A 20,837-nucleotide genomic window follows, 5' to 3' on the forward strand; every position below is an offset into this window, starting at 1 on the left:
ACACGTGTACATAAACAGGAATGGCTAGTTGGGAGGTGTAGCCTGTGATGAATAGTTAGTTATTCTGAGCTCCATACCAGTCCACGTTCAAACGTTCTATGTGGTGTGTTAACGGTATGTGTGTTCTCCTTTGAATGGTTGATGTGAGACTGTGGGGTGGATGGAGGAGAGGCTGCAGCCTGTGTACGTCCTAGGGGGAGAAGGCAGTCCTGTGCTCTAGGAGGATGGAAGAGGGAAGATATCTCTTTATACAATGCTGGAGCCGTGTGTGTTTGAAGCTGTCTCTCCGCCTCACTCTTGGGTGAGTGTCAAGAGTGAGGCGGAGAGGGCAGAACACACCACATAGAACGTTTGAATGTGGACTGGTATGGAGCTCAGAATAACTAACTATTCATCACAGGCTACACCTCCCAACTAGCCATTCCTGTTTATGTACACATGTTGGCCTACCGGCCTATACAGACTGTGCTCTGGTTCTCAAGGCTCTGATGAAGAGGTTATCCTCGAAACACGTCAGACGATTTTAAACACTCACCTTAACATGGACTTGTGTTACTTTTAACCTATTTTTTCCTTTTATTGCATATTTTGTTACCTGTTTGCATGAAACGTAATATTGTTATTATTCATTTGTTTTTATTTTCATTATATATGAATAAATTATACACACTTTGATGTGAGCAATTGATAACGCGCCCTCCATCCACCCTTCTCCATACAATGTTGGACGAGAAGGCCTGGCTCTGCTCTAATTCATCTCAAAGGTGTTATGCCGGGTTGAGGTCAGGACTCTGTGCAGGCCAGTCAAGTTCCTCCACCCCAAACTGGCTCATCCATGTCTTTATGGATCTTGCTTTGTGCACTGGTGCACAGTCATGTTGGAACAGGAAGGGGCCATTCTGAAACTGTTCCCACAAAGTTGGGAGCATTAAATTGTCCAAAATGTCTTGATATGCTGACACCTTAAGAGTTCCTTTCACTGGAACTAAGGGGCCAAGAACAACCCCTGAAAAACAACACAACACCATATTCCCCCCTCCACCAAATGATTTGGACCAGTGCACAAAGCAAGATCCAAAAATACATGGATGAGCGAGTTTGGGGTGGAGGAACTTGACTGGCCTGCACAGAGTCCTGACCTCAACCTGATAGAACACCTTTTGGATGAATTTGAGCGGAGACTACGAGCCAGGTCTTCTCATCCACATCAGTGCCTGACCTCACAAATGCACTTCTGGAAGAATGGTCAAACATTCCCATAGACACACTCCTAAACCTTGTGGACAGCCTTCCCAGAAGAACTGAAGCTGTTATAGCTGCAAAGGGTGAGACAACTCAATATTGAACCCTATAGACTAAGACTGGTATGTCATTAAAGTTCATGTGTGTGTAAAGGCAGGCGTCCCAATACTTTTGGCATATAGCGTGTGTGTGTGTGTGTATATATATATATATATATATATATATATATATATATATATACATACACAGGGATGCTGTTAGAAATCGTGGCCCTCATACTGCCTACCTGACTGGGCCCAGTACAGTAGGGCTGGCTGTACTGCCTTATCAGTGGCCTTGTAATATATAAATATAAAGCTGACACTGCTGACCACTCCAATACAAATACTAGTTTCCTGGCTTCCACCACCCAGCAGAATTATGGAGATCAGCAGCTGTAAGTTCACTTTGTGCAGCTCACACACTGGCATTACTGAAGCCAGTAGCATACAGCAAACCCCTAGGGATGCCACTCTCTCTACTGCCAACTCTGCACAGCCTCACAGGCCACGCCCACTCAGCTGCTCACCTCAGTTCCCGACATGCCACGCTCGCCGTATCTCAGAGCGGTCATGTGATCCCGGAAGTGGCCTCAGCACAGTGGGCACCAGCTGGTTCAACACTGATGAGCCGGGTGAGGTGGAGAGCGGCCAGGGGAGACTCCGGTGAGAGAGAGGGGCTCTGCTAACCGGCACAGGGAGGAGAGTCTGTATTCCTCTGTACTGAGTAGGGCTGGAGGATTGGTCTGCTGTGGGCAGGGAATGGGATATGCTGCCATATGGAGGGTGAATAGGGGTCTGTCTGCTATTATTAGAAATACACTACAGTGGGGGGTAAGTTACCGTAAATGTTGCAGATTGAGAGACTGTATTGTATGCATGGAGAAAGGATATGCTAGAAAATAGAAGTTATATGCAACTGTATTAGAGGGGTATGCTAGAAAATAGAAGGGATGTGCCACTGTATTAGAGGGGTATGGTGTAATCTAGAAGGGATATGCTGCCATATGGGAATTAAAAAAAATAACTAAAGGCAAAACTGTATTTTCTTACTTTGAATAGAGTAAGGGAGGGTTATAATCCCTGTCAGTTTTTGCCTTCTGTGTGCCATTGGGGAGATCTCCCTTCACTTCCTGTTCTATAGCTAAACAGGAAGTAAGAAACGATCCCTCCACAGTGAGGGAATTCTGGGGGTGTCCCTAGGGTCACCAGAACTAGTGTCCCCAATGGAAGATTTCTTCTTTATAAGGCTACATTCACACTAGTGATTAGGGCCAATGTGAACTGTAGCGGCAGGAATCAGAGATTCCCGCTGTGGCCCTGAGCAGTTAGGTGTGGCCTGCGGCCCAGTTCACTATGATGACTGGTGGCTGCAGATATTCGCAACTCTTTGGAAAGCCAGAGATTACTTTTGGTGGATGTGCACCCAGCTGTGATCGCCATAGGAGGTAATTGCTGGCTGTGCAGACAGCGACCTGTCATCATAGTGAACGGGGCCAGGGCACCTAACTGCTCAGATCCACTGCAGGAATCTCTAAAACCTGCCAATACAGTTTGCGTGGGCCCTAATCACTGGTGTGTATGTAGCCTTATCGTTCTCATGTCAACCCAGAATTTTCTTGTACCTTCAGTTTTAATGGTAAACAGAACAAATAGAGGGTGAATCTCTCTAATGGGGACACAGACAGCAATAAAAACTGACAGGGGTTCTCCTCCATCTCCACTCTATCCCAAACAAAAAAAATATGTTTTGCCTTTAGTTACACTTTAACAACCCTGTTGAGAGGGAGAGGCAAGGACCGCACCAGACTGCACTGCCCTACACTAATGAAGCCTATGACAAGCTGACAGATTCTCCCTGCTCCTGGCAGGATATGCATAGGCTTATGGCTTTGCACAGCTTCATGGTGTCTGTCTTTGAAAGTGATGTGTACATCCTTTGCCAATGGCAACACCAGCCATTCACAACACAGCTGTGATGATGCCATAGCCATACATTTTGTATGCCTTGAGCCCCCAGAGGTTGGTGCCAGGAGGGCCATATTCATGGGGTACCAGTAAATGGTACATATGTAGCAGCTAATGTTGCTGACTTGGGGTCAGGTTCCAGTGCCTTCCTGGCTTTTTTTTCTATTTAGCAAATCACTGACCTGAAGCATACACACTTTCCAGGTCATTCTCATCCTTGGGTAAGGATTACAACCTTGAAATTTGCATCCTAAAAATACTATTGTGGGCTTGAACGTTTGCCCAGACCTCCTCAGTGACCCAACCTTTTTTTCAGTGATTGGTTTGGCTGCTATATACTTAAACGCACCACTGTTGTGTATAATCATACACAGCTATTTTGTATAATGTACTTTTCTCTTTCTTTTCTGCAGGCCTTTATAAAGGATATCCTTTCCTGTTTGGGGAGAAGTTCAGGCTGATGTGTACATCTGTTTGAGGACTTGCAGACATGGACTTCCCTGGGTCCCCACGCAGAGCACCTCCTCGTCTTAGATTCTTTGCCCAGTACACACACCATCACTTGGTGGTTTTCCTCCTAACATTTTTCAGGTAAGTGAGGGGCCCATTGTTGCAGACCATCCTTCTGTAGCTGTGCATGGAATTAGTTTCACTCTGGATAATGCAGTTGAACAATCTTGAAATGCTGAAACTGCCAGGGCATACTTCCTCTACAGGGACACATTGGGGTTTATTTACTAAAGGCAAATCCACTGTGCACTTGGGAGTGCAGTTGCTGTATATCTGAGGGGGACATGCAAGGAAAATAAACAGCATTTTTGCTTGTACACGATTGGATGATAGAAATCAGCAGAGCTTCCCCTCATTTTAGATCTTCCCCTCAGATCTACAGCGACTGCACTTCCAATTGCACTTGAAGTGCACAGTGGATTTGCTTTTCATAAATAAACTCCATTGCTTTAAGGTGTATTTTAATTTTTGCAGCTAAATTTGGGAAACACTTGCTATGTTTGTGTTCACATTGACACAGCATACCTAAAAATAGTTAGGACTCTATAGGCCAGGGATATGCAATTAGCGGACCTCCAGCTGTTGCAAAACTACAAGTCCCATCATGCCTCTGCCTCTGGGTGTCATGCTTGTGGCTGTCGAATCTTGCTATGCCTCATGGGACTTGTAGTTCTGCAACACCTGGAGGTCCACTAATTGCATATCCCTGCTATAGGCATATAAGCAATTACTTCCTCATCTGGCAGGTGCCATTGTTGCAGGATTGGAGCTATAATATAGGTGTTTTCCCTGTTGGCTGTTATTGTAGAGGGTACAGTGACTGGAGTGCATTTCTCCTGCAGCACTCCGCAGGTGCAGGCTCAGGACGCCATAAAGCCGCACTTCTTCCTTTCCTGGTGTTGCAGAGGGTGTGTTGTGGAGCGTACCACTCTGTATGGCTGCTGGGAGCAGGAGAATCAGTCCTTTTTAACGCCGACATATTTTTTTTTAGAGCAAGTGGCTGGCTTTTAAGTGATATAACAGCTTATGCGACTAAAAGCCGCTCGGCTGTTATCCTATGGAGCGGGAGGGGATGTTCCCCTCCTCCTGGGATGCGCGAGCGACCAGCCAACACGTCTGCCTGTGTCCTGTCAGAAAGCCGCTACCCATCAGAAAATGCAACCTAAGTGACACTCCGTCGTGACCATCTTGGTACACCCGCACTCTTCTGCTGTAAGCCTGCAGTCTAAAGTCACCAAGCAAACATCTTTTTACACCCATTGAAGTCTTGCATTTCACACTTATTTTTACCAGTAAACTCAGCTTATATAGTGAAATACAGTATTTGGAAGTCCGTGACACTGTTTTGATGTTGAATTTTAAAAGCATCGGCAAGCCTGCTGATCTCACAGGTTTGCTAATCTGACAGAACACTGCTGCATTTAAAATTCAACATCAAAACAGTTTGACGGATTTCAAAATACTGTATTTCACTATATAATCTGAGTTTACTGGTAAAAATAAGTGTGAAATGCAAGACTTCGGTGGGTGTAAAAAGATGTCCGCTTGTCGCCTTTTGATTTTAGGCTTACTGTGGATGAGTGCGGGTGTACCAAGATGGCCGCGACGGAGCGTCTCTTCCGTTGCACTTTCTGATGGGAATCGGCTTTGATCGTGCCTCCTATCTAGTAACCCGGAAGCGATGTCATGACATCGCTTCCGGTTTACTCGGCTGCCAATAGCGCAGATTTAAAAAAAAGTATTCCGAAACACAGATTGTGGTGTTTTGAATACTTTTAAGTGCATATGTGCAGAAGCGAACACGTCCGCAAATGTGAACAGTGTTCAACCCACACATGTGAGGTATCGCCACTATCGTTAGAGCGAGATCAATAATTCTAGTACTAGATATCCTCTGTAACTCTAAACTGGTAACCTGTGGAGATTAAGTACCGTAGTTTGTCGCTATTCCACGAGCGTGAGCAATTTCAAAGCGTGACATGTTGGCTATTTATTTACTCGGTGTAACATCATCTTTTACATTATACAAAAAAATTGGGCTAACTTTTTACGTTTTATTTTTTTAATTCATAAAAGTGTCTTTTTTTCTCTAGTCATCTTCCAGGACGGCACACCTGAGATGAGAGGCTCCTCCCTACAGGAAACACAATCAATCGACAGCTGTTTTAAGTCCCCACCCTTCCCCTTGATCCTCAGTTTTTGATTGTGTTTCTCCCTACACAGCGAAACCGTTTGTTTTTTTCCAAATGACCCGAAGCCTGTGGCTGGTGGTCCCCCCCTGGGAGCCGGACCAAATGCCTGGGGAAGGCCTACGGCCACATCACCCTGAAAGTGAAAGAGGGCGCCGCCTGCCAGATCTCGTATGATCTCGGAGGCAAAGCAGGGTCGGGCCTGGTTAGTACCTGATGGGCCTCTGGGTCTGGCCGGATATATTTATCCTTCCTGGGGGGTTCCCCTATCCTTTCCTCAGGGGGGGCAGCAGAAACTGGAAGAGCCCCCCTGAGAGCTGAAGGCCCCTGGGTACAGTGGTGTCCCCAGAACTTCAGGGGCCTTTTTCCTGTCTCCCCCCCTTACCTGTCCGGGCGTCCGTTCAGACAGGGGTGCTGGCTGTCAGTTCTTTCCAGGGCCCCCGACTCCTGGGCCCCTGGTAGCTCGCGTGGGCTGCTGGGGAGGGCGCCGCCTGAACGACCTGCGTTCTTACCCAGGTGGGAAGGCTGAGAGTCAGCAGGAGCAGGCGCCCACATCCTCCTTTCGAGGAGGCACCAGTTCACTACGGTGGATGTCTGCCTAAACCACCTCAGAAGGGAATGAGGAACGTACGGCATTGCCCCCCCCAGATGTATATACTGACTGGCAGGACACAGCCTAGCAGTTGGGGGGGGGGCACTTTGGCGGCTATCCTCCTTGCGTGTGGACCATAAGGATGGAAAAGCAAGCCCTGTGGCTGTGGAAAATGGGGAAGACAACGGTGAGTACTTTCCTTTACCTTGGGAATTTAGCTGCAAAATCCCCAATCCCAGCCAGATGGTTTCTGGGCATTTGAGATAATCTCCCCTGGGGTCTGGATTCAAATAGCCCAGAAGCTTCTGCTAAAAACACCAGCTACAGCTCCCTCTTACATCAGAGATGCTGTATGGTGGACAAGTGGTGCAGAGGAGTGAGTGTGCCTAAACCACCTCAGATGGGAAAGAGGTAGGTAAGGCATTTCTTCCCCTTCCCCCTGAATTTACTAAGTGGTGCAGTGCAGGACCTGGGGTCTGCATAACAAAATAGCCCAGAAGCTACTGCTAAAACCACCATCCACAGCTCTCTCTTACAGCAGAGACACTGTGGTGATCACAACAGTAGGTTTCCAACCCTCTCCCTACATGTCCGGTTGTGGGACATTAGTAGGGATGAATAGAGCGGGGGGGGGAGGACCTGGTAGATACAAAGAGTTCCTTACAGGCCAGGTATACCACTGAACAATTTATGGATTGTGCAATGGTTGAAGGATTCAGGAGTAAGCTCTCCTGGTCAGCAGGTGCACTAGGTTATATGGCCCTATTAGCCCAGCTGCTAGGAATCTGAAGTCCTAAGCTCCAACCTCCCACTCCACCTTTACATTGTGGTTATATTGAAGTGCAGGAGGTAAGAAAAACCTTTTTGTTGGTTTGGGCTGCAGTCAACTCAGTGACAGATCTAAAGGCGATTTACCATAAATCGCTTCCTATATCCTTTAATTAAGGATTTTCTGTGCAAACATATGCAAGAGCTAGATACATGATTGCTTGTTTAAAGCCTGCAGGTGGCTATTTTCCTCCAGGCTAAATTGGTGATCACCTTTTCTAGAGGCTGTCCTAAATTGGCCTCTAGGGCTGGGCTCATGGAGACTTTAGTTTCTGATCAGCTCCACCTGTGTGTGAGCTGGCTAGCGTTTGCTCAGTCCACGGAGGTAAGGTAGGACAACAGCTACTATTGTAAGGTGTCTAACCATTTTTAGAATTTGTTCCTTCACTGGGGGGTGAAGTGTTAGTATCTACAGCCCAGGCTATGCCTAGGGATCAAATTGCTCTGTTTGGTTATTTCATAAAGGGATACACCATGACTCCTCCTTGGTTGCACACCAGTAGAGCTCAGTAGTGAAGGTTTGTCCTTGCTGGGATGTTTTGGGGCACAGCAGAAATACACATTGAGATTTGTGACATCTCTGCTCATAAGGGATATAGTGCTGTACATCAGAAATGCACTGCACTGAAGCTTTGTTGTTGTCTGTTTATATCCTAAAGGTACTGCCTTATTTGGCTACAGATCAGAAAGATACAACAGGGAAGGTGGTCTGTACTTTCTGGTTTTGTGATGCATGGCGGAAATGCACATCATTTAGTCTTATGACATCTCTGCTCATATTTGTTATATTGCTGCACATCAGACATACTCAAAATTGAGTTCTGTCTGGGGTTTTTTGTGTGTCCTGTATTACTGCCTTATTGGTTGCTTATTAGATAGGCAGTAGTGAAGATTGATGGTCCTGAATTATTGGGAAATACAAATTGAACCTGTGCCAGGGGTAGTACTAGTACTGCCTTTGGTAATCGGTGCAGCCCCGCAAAGTGGCGTCAGGCTGACAGTGCTATTAACGGCAAAGGTTGCCGATTTTAGGCATGCGATTTGACATGTTGAGTCGCATGCCAAATCCCTTCAATATGGATGTGCTATCTCTATTCAGATTGTTATGTGTTGCACATCAGACATATACAAGATTGAAGGTTGTCTGTCCTTTTATGTCTTACATTTACTGCCTTATTGGCTGCATATCAGAAAGGACACAGCAGTGAAGGTTGCTTGTCCTTTTCTGATTTGTTTTTACTGCCTCAGCAGGGAGACACATTGAGGATGGTGGCGTATCTGCTCAGTATTGGTATATTACTACACATCAGACATACACAAAGATTGAAGATCGTTTGTGTCCTGTATGTCCTATATTTACTGCCTTATCGGCTGCATATCAAAAAGGCACAGCAGTGAGCGATGTCTTTTCTGTTTCTCATTGTTCTACCTTGCTGCTTCTTAGGGATACACAGCAGGGCGTTGTTGGCTGCACGCCTCCAGGGAGATAGAGCATTGGGGACCCCTCGCTTGTTCAACCTGAAAATTGCAAGTTACCTGCGACCTGTGTAATCTTGAGGTCTGTGGATCCAGAAAGCAGGGTCTGCTTGGTGGCGCTGCGACCTGGAGTTGCACAGACACAAATGGTTCCCATTGGAAGCCATAGTGATTCTCTTGCGTTTTTGCGGTTGCAGGTTGGGTCGCACAGGTGTGGGAGCCCGAAGTTCCCTTCTGGTTGAGGTTTTGCTACACACAAGAATAGACATCATGGAGTTTATTGCCTTACTTTGCAATACACCAGAAAGATCGCAGCTAGGAAGGCTGTCTGTTTTTAGGTTGCTGTACAGCAGAAATACTCAACATTGAAGCTTGTTGGTGCTTTCTGTTTCAGATTCCCTTGCCTTACTGCACTTCGGAAAAACACAATGCTGCAGGTTGCTTGGGTCCTTTCCGTGTTGGTTCTATGTGACTGCACTACAGAACTGCATAACAGAAAAGATATTGTCTTATGTTGGTTTAGACTGTATTTGGTGGTTCATCAGAAATACGCAACATAGAAGTTTGGGTCTTTCTGTCTTATATTTATGGCCCTGTTTTGCTGTACATCAGTAAAACTCCACCGTAAACAGGACTCCCGTCCTTTATGTATATATATCAGTTATGACCTAGCTAGCTGCACTTCAGAAACACGCAGCATTTAGGGTCGGTTCACACTGAGGCAGCACGACTTACAGCGCGACTGCCTCAGGCGACCCAGGACACGACTCAGCGGCGACTTGCGAAACGACTTCTGTATAGAAGTCAATGCAAGTCGCCCCCAAAGTCGTACAGGAACCTTTTTTCTAAGTCGGAGCGACTTGCATCGTGCCGATTTAGAATGGCTCCATTGCACAGAACAGGACGCTACTTGTCAGGTGACTAGGTCGCCTGACAAGTCGTCCCAGTGTGAACCAAGGCTGAGGGTTTGCATGTATCTTAATGTTTTTACAGATTGGCTGTACATCAGAAAACCAGACTGTGAGGACTGTTTGTCTACATTGAAGTTCAGATTTGGGTCTCTCCCATATTTGATATATTGGTTTAGCTAGCCACACTCAGATACACATTATTGTCTATGCTTGTGTCCTTTCTGTCTAAATCTATTGTGCTGGGTCCACAATCTATGGTCTTTTTTAATTTGTGATATTAATAATGCATGTATCACCTTTTGTATTTCAGCCCTCTTTTCCGTGGAGGGGCCTGGAGTTCTGGCTGCAGACGTCACATGTCAGAAAGCCTCAGCCCCTTACATTCAGGGATGCTGGAACCATTTCCTAGGGTTGAAGCCCAGTAGGGTTATAGGACACTGGAGGAAGGCGATAAAGAATCACCCTGCTTAGTAAGAACTTGGGAAGTTCTGTTCAGAGGAATATTATGACCTGAAGATGAAGTATAAAGATGTATATCCGACCGAATAGGTTACGGCTCGGTGCATGGCCTTCATCTCACCCTTCTAGCAGAACTAGATGTAGCAGTATAAGTGTTATACTCCTGCTATGGACTTTATTCTCCTGAAGTAGGCACTCAGGCGTAAGTAAAGCCACAGAGTGGGCATGCCTTAAACCCAGGGATTAAGCCTCGGTTAATCTATTACCCTTAAGTAGGCTTCCCTTTAGTCTTTGCTGATGTAAAGATAAAAATGAACAAAAAAGGTTGTCTGTTAGGGGCCCACCTTTTTTTGCAGTTTTCTTTCCCTGAACAGGATAGTGTTAAGACCATAGGCGTGCGCACAGGGTGTGCCCAGGCACACCCTAATCACCCCATGCGCATTAGTATTATCGCTCTGTGTAGCAGCAGGAACATGTGAAAGATCTACATCTTGCTGGCTCTGCAATAAGAGAAGTGTCTATGCTCTTCTCTTTAACTGTGGCAGCAGAGAGATCAATTTGCCGGGGTCATATATATGTAGACACACACACATGCATGGGTGTTTGAGCTTTAGGGTGCACACCCTAATGAAATTGGCTGCGCACACCTATGGTTAAGACAGGCCCTCTTGGTGATCAATTAGTGTCCTTGTCTTACAACACAGGTCTCTGATTAATCTTTAAGGGTTCTAAGTAGCACCTACAGGCACAATAGGCCATGGTTGTTAGATGTGTGAGATAGGCAACATTGATAACCTACAAGTTTAACATGTTTTCTGATTCCATCTTTAAGAGCCCACTCCACCTAGGTCCTGCATCCGAAGCAGAGAAGGCAGGGACATCGGTGGAGTAGACCTGCAGATCAGCCGCATGATCCAGCTAAGATACCTTCATCAAGCATATGGAGTGGAGGTAAAACTCACTGCAGAACCAAGGTCCGCCAAGAGGGTCTTGCAGTGGTCCCACCCTAAGGTAGGCCTGAGGTACTTGATTATCCTCTCAGGTGTGCCGTCCTGGAAGATGACTAGAGAAAATTGACAGTTACTTACCGATAACTGTTTTTCTAGGATATCTTCCAGGACGGCAGGCCTACTTCCCACCCGTTGGAGGAGGGAAAATGGTAGAACACTAGAAGGTGAGTACCTATGAGGAATGATTTCCCTTGTGAACCAGGTTCAGGAGTTACTTCTCTACAAACTGAGGATCAAGGGGAAGGGTGGGGACTTAAAACAGCTGTCGATTGATTGTGTTTCCTGTAGGGAGGAGCCTCTCATCTCAGGTGTGCCGTCCTGGAAGATATCCTAGAAAAACAGTTATCGGTAAGTAACTGTCAATTTTTTTTTTTTTCCTAAAAAAATTGCGTTTGAAAGACCGCTGCACAAATACCTTGTGACATAAAACATTTTCAACGATTGCCATTTTATTCTCTAGGGTTTCTGCTAAAATATATAATGTTTGGGAGTTCTAAGTAATTTTCTAGCAAAAAATACTTATTTTAACTTGTGAGCAACAAATGTCAGAAATGGGCTTAGGCATGAAAGGGTTAATATACGATTTGCTTGAATTGCATAGGGCTATGATTTCTCCAATGTGACAGTGCAAGGTACTTGGCATAATCCCAGTATTGTCACATACCGGTACCTCCGCCATCTCTGGAAGTACCAGGTAATTTTTTTGCTCCTGGCAGCAAAACAGCAGCAGGGAAGGAAAGATGAGTGTGTGCTGTTGGGGAGGGATTAAAGTAAACTTGTTGCTTTACCTTTCATGTGCAAAGCACGGTACAGTACTTTGCCCTGTTGATCTGGTCAGAGCATACCAAGATAACTTACCTCCCTGTTCCCATGTAGGAATGCTGGTGACTGGCAATTGATCCCTCCTTTGTTAACTCCATACCCAGAAGTACTGGGTATTTATGTTCATACCAGACAGCCAAATGGAGCAGTAGCGGCACTAAGAAAAGGTGGCTTTATATGGGGGGAATAGAGGGCATTTAAAGAATAAGTGGACTTAAAACAAAGTGCATTTATCCTTTTTTGCCCCTTCATTCCTTTGACCTAAACCAACCCACCCCATCCCACCCTACCTCTCCATAGATGCATGCTTGCCTTGAGCCTATGGCCATAGTTCTGCTGCTCCTTTTTATCCAGAGGTAGGGTTTTGTCCTGAGGCTGTAGACATTTGGAGATGGTCTTTAGTGCTGCAATGCACAGGCATGGCCAGGACAGTGAAGACTTGCAGCCCTGTATGTAAATAAAAAATGAGATCCCGATCATCAGTTGGAAGTAAAGCCAGTCATACGTGGATCAAAATTCTTCTGGTTCAGCAGGAACAAATCCGTGTATGAGCAGGCTGGTTGTATAGAGGTCAACGTCTGTACAAGCAGCATGTTGGGAAAATTTTCACACGATCAATGCCGCCAGCTAGAGCTGACATCGCTGATCAGTGTATTTTGACAGCGGTGAAGTCTTCCTGCTGTCAGAATACACAGCTGCAGTGGGAGTGATTTTCCCCATTCAGCTCAAATGTGTGGATGAGAGAATGGATTTTTTTTTTTTTTTGTTTCTTTTTTGTTTTTTGTTTTTTTCCCAACCCGCTGGTTGAAAAACAAAAATGCCTGGTCTGCCTAAGTTTCTATCTGTAGAGAGGGAGGGAGTGGGTTAGTGGGGGGCAAAAAAAGATTAATACTCTGTTTTGAAGTGCACTCATCCTTTAAGAAAAACCTGTAGCTTTGCCCTTCATGGGCAAATGCAGGTTTAAATCTTTATTTTTCTATGATACAAGATCACAGATTCAGGTTATTATCTTTGTATTGGTTATATCATAATTTATAAAATCTAGGCTTGCAACCTAAAGCATCATTGAGTGTTCAGAGAATCCATAACATGTACAAACCAGCAACTCGTCAGCTTCTCCATAGAAAATTTTATTGTTGCATTACAGCAGTAACATCATCCAAAATGCTGATGCGTTTCAGCCTAAGCCTTTATCAAAAGCATAAAAAATATGACATTAAAAACAGGTGTGTATATATAGAGAAACAACCCTCGTGAAATAAGAGGGGCGGTATTAGCTTGATTAAAAAAATAATTTCATTAATTGGTTACAGATGGAGATGATCAAAACTTGGGTCAAACAATCACATGAAACAGGAAGCACAAGCTGTTAACCATTAAAGTCCCACTGATGCAACAGTGGAAAAATTGCCATACAAAATAAATAATATATTTCAAAGACTCATTTCAAAAACAGGCTAACATCCATCCTATTGTTCATACCCAGCGGCATTCTGGTTTTTAACGTGTGTATCCGCAACACCTTTTGTTGGAGCAGGGTGCGATGGGTGTCGTCGTCCCCCCTCTTGTAGATGGTTCGATTTGTTCTAGACTGAAGAAAGAAAAGGTGTCAAGGTTACCTCCATGCACGGTCTTAAAATGTTTTGATACGTTTTGAAATGTTTTTTGCATTTGGATTGGCAGTATCATTGTAATGTTCTAAAACCCTGACTCGTAAATGACAAATGGTACACCCCACATACTGTATCTGACAGACACTACATTCCACTACATAGATCACTGATTTGGAACTACAGTTAATAAAATGTTTGAGTGTATCTTTTGCCTGTAGAAAACGAGGTAACCGTTTTAGTCTTCCTGTGTCTTCTGCATTGTCTACACGTGCTAGTGCCACAAGGGAACGATCCCGTGGTACGTAGCCATGTGCGTGAAGGCTGATGTGAATGAAAAAGGCTAGGAGATAAGATAGATCCCAAGGTGGTGGCCCTTCTACTAGAAACGCTATACCCCTGCTGCAAAATGTCGTATAGTGTTTTGTCCGCATATAAAACCGGAAGACATTGTTTAACCACTTGCTTACTGGGCACCTAAACCCCCCCCCCCCCCCCCCCCTCCTGCCCAGACCAATTTTCAGCTTTTAGTGCTGTCACTCTTTGACAATTGCGCGGTTATACAACACTGTACCCAAATAAAACATTTTTTTCCCACTAATAGAGCTTTCTTTTGGTGGTATTTGATCACCCCTGGTTTTTTTATTTTTTTGTTAAAAAATTAAAAAAGACAGAATTAAAAAAAAAAAAAAAAAATATATATATATAACCGTTTTATATTTTGTTAATAAATTTTGCAAACAGGTAGTTTTTTCTCCTTCACTGATGGGCACTGATGAGGTGGGACGGATGGCCGGCACTGAAGGGCATTGATGGGCACTGATGGTTGACAGTGATGGGCACTGATTGGCACCACTGGGCATTCATAGGTGGCACTGTTTGCTGGCACTTATATCTACTGGTGGGCACTGATTCGAGGCACTGGCAGGCGATACTGGTGGGCACAGATGAGGTGGCTTCACCTCTTTCTCTTCGGGAACCGATGTCCCTTCAACAGAAGTCGGTGATCGGCTTTTTGCTGTCAGCGTGAGAAGAAAGAAAAAATGATTACGATCTTCTGTTTACATCACGTGATCAGCTGATCACGTGGTATGGGGCCGGGATCGACCCCTTACTCCGATCTGTGATCACCCGAGTCTCATTGACTCGGTGATTGCCGCGCACCCTGCGGGGACGCGCAGGGAGCGTGCAAAGGGGAGGACGTCTATTGACTGCCTCCTGGCAAAGTAGATCCGCGCTGTAGCCGTCATTCGGCTATAGCGCCGATCTGAAGGGGTTGACAATTGCTACAATTTGATTATACGGTCTAAAATAAGTGGTAACAAAGTGTATTTTATTCCTACTGCAGTGGGACTGTCTTTTAATACTAGGGCTCTCTACATTTTTTAGCATGCTTTCTCTGTCCCTATTCTCTGCCTTGATCCTGCCATTATCGATCAAATGTTTCTTGTATCCTCACCTCATTAATCTTTCTGAAAGCACAGTGCGTTCATTCACAAAATCTTCATGATCAGAGAAATTTCTTTTGGCTTGCACAAACTCCCCCACTGGTAATGCATGTATAGTATGAGAAGGGTGACAACTCGTAGCGAGCAAAAATAAATTGCCAGTGCGTTGTTTTCTAAAGGTTTTTGTAGTCACCCTGCCACTATCAATGTGTCCTGTTTGTGTTATGTCCAAATAATCAATGCCATCAGAGTGGAAATTGTGGCTGAACTCTAAATTAAAATGGTTGTTATTTAAATACTGAATGAAAGAATCTACCATAGAGACCGGGCCTGTCCACACCAGAGCCAGGTCATCTATGTAGCGACAGTACCAGTCAATATGCACTCTGAAAGGATTATTGTGTGAAAAGCGAGACCTCCTCCCCCATATACAAGTTTGCCAACGAGGGAGAAAATTTAGCCCCCCCATCGAGGCACCTTGGCATTGTATATAATAGGATGAATCAAACATGAAGTAGTTATGTTTCAGTAGAAACTCAATAGCCAAAAGTAGAAATTCACATATCCTGATTGTAACAACTGTATCTTTCCAGCATATGGTTGAAATGGAATTGAATAAATTGAAAGAATTGTCTCAAATGCAGACATCCTGGGGGGGGTTAACTTATCCAAAGCAGAATATCTTGCTCTTCAGGAGTTAAAAGAAAGAAAGGATATCCTGAAAGCAGATAAGGGTGGGCTGGTAGTTATTTTAGACACTGACAGCTACAGAGAGGAAGCATTGAGACAGCTGAACAATGCTAATGCCTATCTATACTCAGTGCAGACTAGGGCTGAAACAACTAATCGATTAATCGATTATGAAATTAATCGATTACTATTTTCATAATCGATTAATCGGCCAGTAACATAATGGGGTTAAAAAAAACTAAAATGAGTCCTTTTTATAGTACAAAAAGAGCAAATAATCGCTACTGTAGATGTTACTTTCACAGTTCTACAGTAAAAAAAATGAACCCCTTACAGTAGTGATTATCTGCTTTTTTTTTTTTTTTTTTTTTTTTTTTTTTTGTACTATAAAGGGCTAATTTTTAGTTTTTTTAACCCCATTATGTTACTAAACGTCTTAGGCCTGGTTCACATCTATGTGTTTTTTGGTCCTTTTTTGCAGAAGCGCACTGCAGTTGATTAACATGGTTTCCCATTGGACACATCTATGCTTTTTTCAGCCGCTGCGTATTTGGTCAGGGACTTTTTTTTTTTAATGCAAAAACTGTGCAATTTTGGTTCAATATACTTCAATGGAGAAGCTGCAGAAAAGCATTTAATGCGTTTTTTTGCAGCAATTTGTGTTTTTTAATCTGCCCAACAACAAATTGGCAAAAAAAATGCAAAAACGCAAATCGCCGCAAAATCACGTGCACAAAAAGCACTGCAGAAACAAATCAAAAGCAAACTGCCTAGGTGTGTAGCGAGCCTTATGCCCTGTACACACGGTCGGATTTTGCAACAGAAAATGTGTGATAGGACCTTGTTGTCGGAAATTCCGACCGTGTGTAGGCTCCATCACACATTTTCCATAGGAATTTCCGACACAAAGTTTGAGAGCAGGATATAAAATTTTCTGACAACAAAATCCGTTGTCGGAAATTCCGATCGTGTGTACACAAATCAGACGCACAAAGTGCCATGCATGCTCAGAATAAATTAAGAGACGAAAGCTGTTGGCTACTGCCCCGTTTATAGTCCCGACGTACGTGTTTTATGTCATCACGTTCAGAACGATTGGATTTTCCGACAACTTTGTGTGACCGTGTGTATGCAAGACAAGTTTGAGCCAACATCCATCGGAATGTCCGATCAATTTTAAGACGAGAATATTCAGACGAAAAATCTTTGTACATTCGCTGAATGAAAATGTTGTTTGAAAATTTCACTTGTTTTTAACATTCTGTTTTTAAAATGAATGTAATTTCTGAACGAAAATAACATACACTGTCTGAAAATTCCTTTGACCAAGAAGTTTTCTATTTCCAAATTTTTCCGTCACTGTGGTTGAAAATGAACGTCGACTTGACCCCATTAATAATTAGTAAATCGAACGAACGTTCTTAAAATGAAATTTTTTTTTTTTTTTTGAAGGAAGACATTTGATCTCTGAGTCTGATAATATTTATCAGATTCACCCTTTAATAGTATGTACAGTATATCTCTTCTCTAACAGTTTATACAGTTTATCTCCTCTAATAGTATATCTCTTCTGTCTGTTATTCTGAGTGGATTAAATATTTTGCTCCCTAACCATAGTTGGTTATATATATTTACCACTGCATAGAGATATTTAAGAATAAATTGACTTTTTTTAAACTTTACATATTAACTAAATTATATGCCACACTTTTTTTTTTCCAAAGTTATTAACTGATTAATCGAAACAATAATCGGCCAACTAATCGATTATGAAAATAATCGTTAGTTGCAGACCCAACCCCAGTCATACAATGTAAAATGAGACGCCTTTTGGATGAAGGAAAGAATGCAGGAATACTGGAACAAAAAAATTATAGATTATTTGATTGATAGAGAAACGGATTATTCCAGTATTCCATCATCTTCCAAAAGTCCACAAACATCTCAGTCCTGTTCAGTGCCGCCCCATTGTTGCAGGCATAGGGTCCCTATTGGAGAGACTTGGCGATGGTGGGTAGATGAATATCTCTAACCCCTCGACACTCGCTTACCAGGATACCTTAGGGACACAGGTCACCTTCTTGCCCACACACATGAAATCAAATGGTCAGAAACCAATACTTGGATCACTGTGGATGTTAAAGCATTATATTCTTGCATACTGCACTGTTTAGCCTTGGAGGCTATCAAATATCACCTTACATCATACAGTTGTTACAGTCAGGATTTGTGTGAATTTCTACTTTTGGCTATTGAAACATAACTACTTCATGTTTGATTCATCCTATTATATACAATGCCAAGGTGCCTCGATGGGGGGGCTAAATTTTCTCCCTCGTTGGCAAACTTGTATATGGGGGAGGAGGTCTCTCTTTTCACACAATAATCCTTTCAGAGTGCATATTGACTGGTACTGTCGCTACATAGATGACCTGGCTCTGGTGTGGACAGGCCCGGTCTCTATGGTAGATTCTTTCATTCAGTATTTAAATAACAACCATTTTAATTTAGAGTTCAGCCACAATTTCCACTCTGATGGCATTGATTATTTGGACATAACACAAACAGGACACATTGATAGTGGCAGGGTGACTACAAAAACCTTTAGAAAACAACGCACTGGCAATTTATTTTTGCTCGCTACGAGTTGTCACCCTTCTCATACTATACATGCATTACCAGTGGGGGAGTTTGTGCAAGCCAAAAGGAGTTTCTCTGATCATGAAGATTTTGTGAAAGAATTCACTGTGGTTTCAGAATGATTAATGAGGTGAGGATACAAGACACATTTGATCGATAATGGCAGGATCAAGGCAAAGAATAGGGACAGAGAAAGCATGCTAAAAAATGTAGAGAGCCCTAGTATTAAAAGACAGTCCCACTGCAGTAGGAATAAAATACACTTTGTTACCACTTATTCTAGACCGTATAATCAAATTGTAGCAATTGTTAAACAATGTCTTCCTATTTTATATCCGGACAAAACACTATACGACATTTTGCAGCAGGGGTATAGCTTTAGTAGAAGGGCCCCCAACTTGGGATCTATCTTATCTCCTAGCCTTTTTCATGCACATCAGCCTTCACGCACATGGCTAAGTACCACAGGATCGTTCCCTTGTGGCACTAGCACATGTAGACAATGCAGAAGACACAGATTAAAGCTGTCACCTCTTTTTCTACAGGCAAAACATACACTCTTCAACATTTTATGTTTAACAACTGTAGTTCCAAATCAGTGATCTATGTAGTGCGTGTGAGATACAGTATGTGGGGTGTACCTTTCGTCATTTACGAGTCAGCGTTTCAGAACATTACAGTGACGCTGCCAATCCAAATGCAAAAAACATTTCAAATGTATCAAAACATTTTAAGACCGTGCGTGGAGGTAACCTTGACACCTCGTCTTTCTTCAGTCTAGAACAAATCAAACCATCTACAAGGGGGGGGGCACCCATCGCACCCATCGCACCCTGCTCCAACGCGCACCCTGCTCCAACGAGAGGTGTTGCGGATACACACGTTAAAAACCAGAATGCCGCTGGGTATGAACAATAGGATGGATGTTAGCCTGTTTTTGAAATGAGTCTTTGAAATATATTATTTATTTTGTATGGCAATTTTTCCACTGTTGCATCAGTGGGACTTTAATGGTTAACAGCTTGTGCTTCCTGTTTCAACCCCCTCTTACATGTGATTTTGACCCAGGTTTTGATCATCTCCATCTGTAACCAATTAATGAGATGATTTTTTTTTAATTCAAGCTAATACTGCCCCTCTCATTTCAAGAGGGTTGTTTCTCTATATATACCTGTTTTTTTATGTCATATTTTTAGCTTTTGATGAATGCTTAGGCCGAAATGCGTCAGAATTTTGGGTGATGTTACTGCAGTAATGCTACAATAACATTTTCTATGGAGAAGCTGTCGAGTTGCCTGTTTGTACATGATATGGATTCTCTGTGAACTCAATTAGTGTGCAGAGTGGTTGGTGCTCTGGCTAACTAAATCATACAGCGGTAGAGCTTGGGTGAGTTTTCTTTTGCATCATTGAATGTTGTCTGACCCGAAATACAGGTTTACAAGCCAGGACATCCAGGATGTACAAGTCATGTGATTTGGAATGCTTTTCACCAGCTGTATTCTAGATCATGTAGTCAGGAGAGGCTGTGTGAATGTTGACAGAACCTCCAGTAACAAGAGGTTTTATTGACGGAGGCAATGACCTTGTGAGATATTATCCTAAAATACTCAGTGCTAGTTCACACCAGACAGTTCTGTGCGCTTTTTTTCTGCACAAAATGCATGCACAGTGTTTTCCATGTATTCCCAATGGCTCTAGTTCACACCATGCAGTCAGTTTCCAGTCAGTTTCTGCACCGGAAACTGACTGCATGGTGTGAACTAGAGTCATTGGAATACATGAAAAATACTGTGCATTTTTAGTGCAGAAAAAAAGCGCACGGAACTGCATCTGGTGTGAACTGGCCCTAACCCATTTAAACAATAACTTCTAAGCCTTTTTGTACTTGAAATGAGCAAGTAACCTTGTAATAGAAATGCACTTGTAACATTGGGGTTGATTTACTAAAACTTGAGAGGGCAAAATCTGGTGTAGCTCTGCGTGTATCGGATTACAGTATTTTTGTCAAAGCTTAATTGAACAAGCTGAAGTTAGAAGCTGATTGGCTACTATGCAAAGCTGCACCAGATTTTGTGCTCTCCAGTTTTAGTAGATCAACCCCATTGTGTCCATGAATCTCACGTTTTCATGTACCAGGAGACAATAGAAATTTCAAAATTTGCTTCCACGTGTGGTCACTGTGTCAGAACTGGCACAGGCCTGAAACAGTGAAACTCCATTCCCATGATGCCAGACTGCAAGTTTTGTCAGCATAATTTAGTGCAGTGGCAGGAAACCTTTGTAGTTCAGCTGTGGTGAAACTACAGTACATAACCTATCATGCCTGCGGCTGTCAGTCTTGCAGTGCCTCATGGGACTTGTAGTTCCACAACAGCTTGAGTGTCAAGGTGGCCTACCCCGA

The 20,837-nt window shown here is 43.5% G+C and overlaps 1 protein-coding gene across 2 annotated transcripts in view; it reads left to right on the forward strand.

The window, feature by feature from the left end:
* Positions 1-1,810: 1,810 nt before the first annotated feature.
* Positions 1,811-20,837, forward strand: part of SLC37A3 (solute carrier family 37 member 3) — a gene marked incomplete in the record, with an annotated part of 69,358 nt that continues 50,331 nt past the window's right edge. For both annotated transcript variants that reach the window (XR_012242977.1, XM_073621855.1), the window contains 2 exon segments: positions 1,811-1,946; positions 3,662-3,839. Coding sequence is in view for 1 of the 2 variants with exons in the window: in XM_073621855.1 (XP_073477956.1) it covers positions 3,739-3,839 (101 nt within the window).

Source organism: Aquarana catesbeiana, linkage group LG03, assembly GCF_042186555.1.
Source record: "Aquarana catesbeiana isolate 2022-GZ linkage group LG03, ASM4218655v1, whole genome shotgun sequence".
NCBI classification, from domain to species: domain Eukaryota; kingdom Metazoa; phylum Chordata; class Amphibia; order Anura; family Ranidae; genus Aquarana; species Aquarana catesbeiana.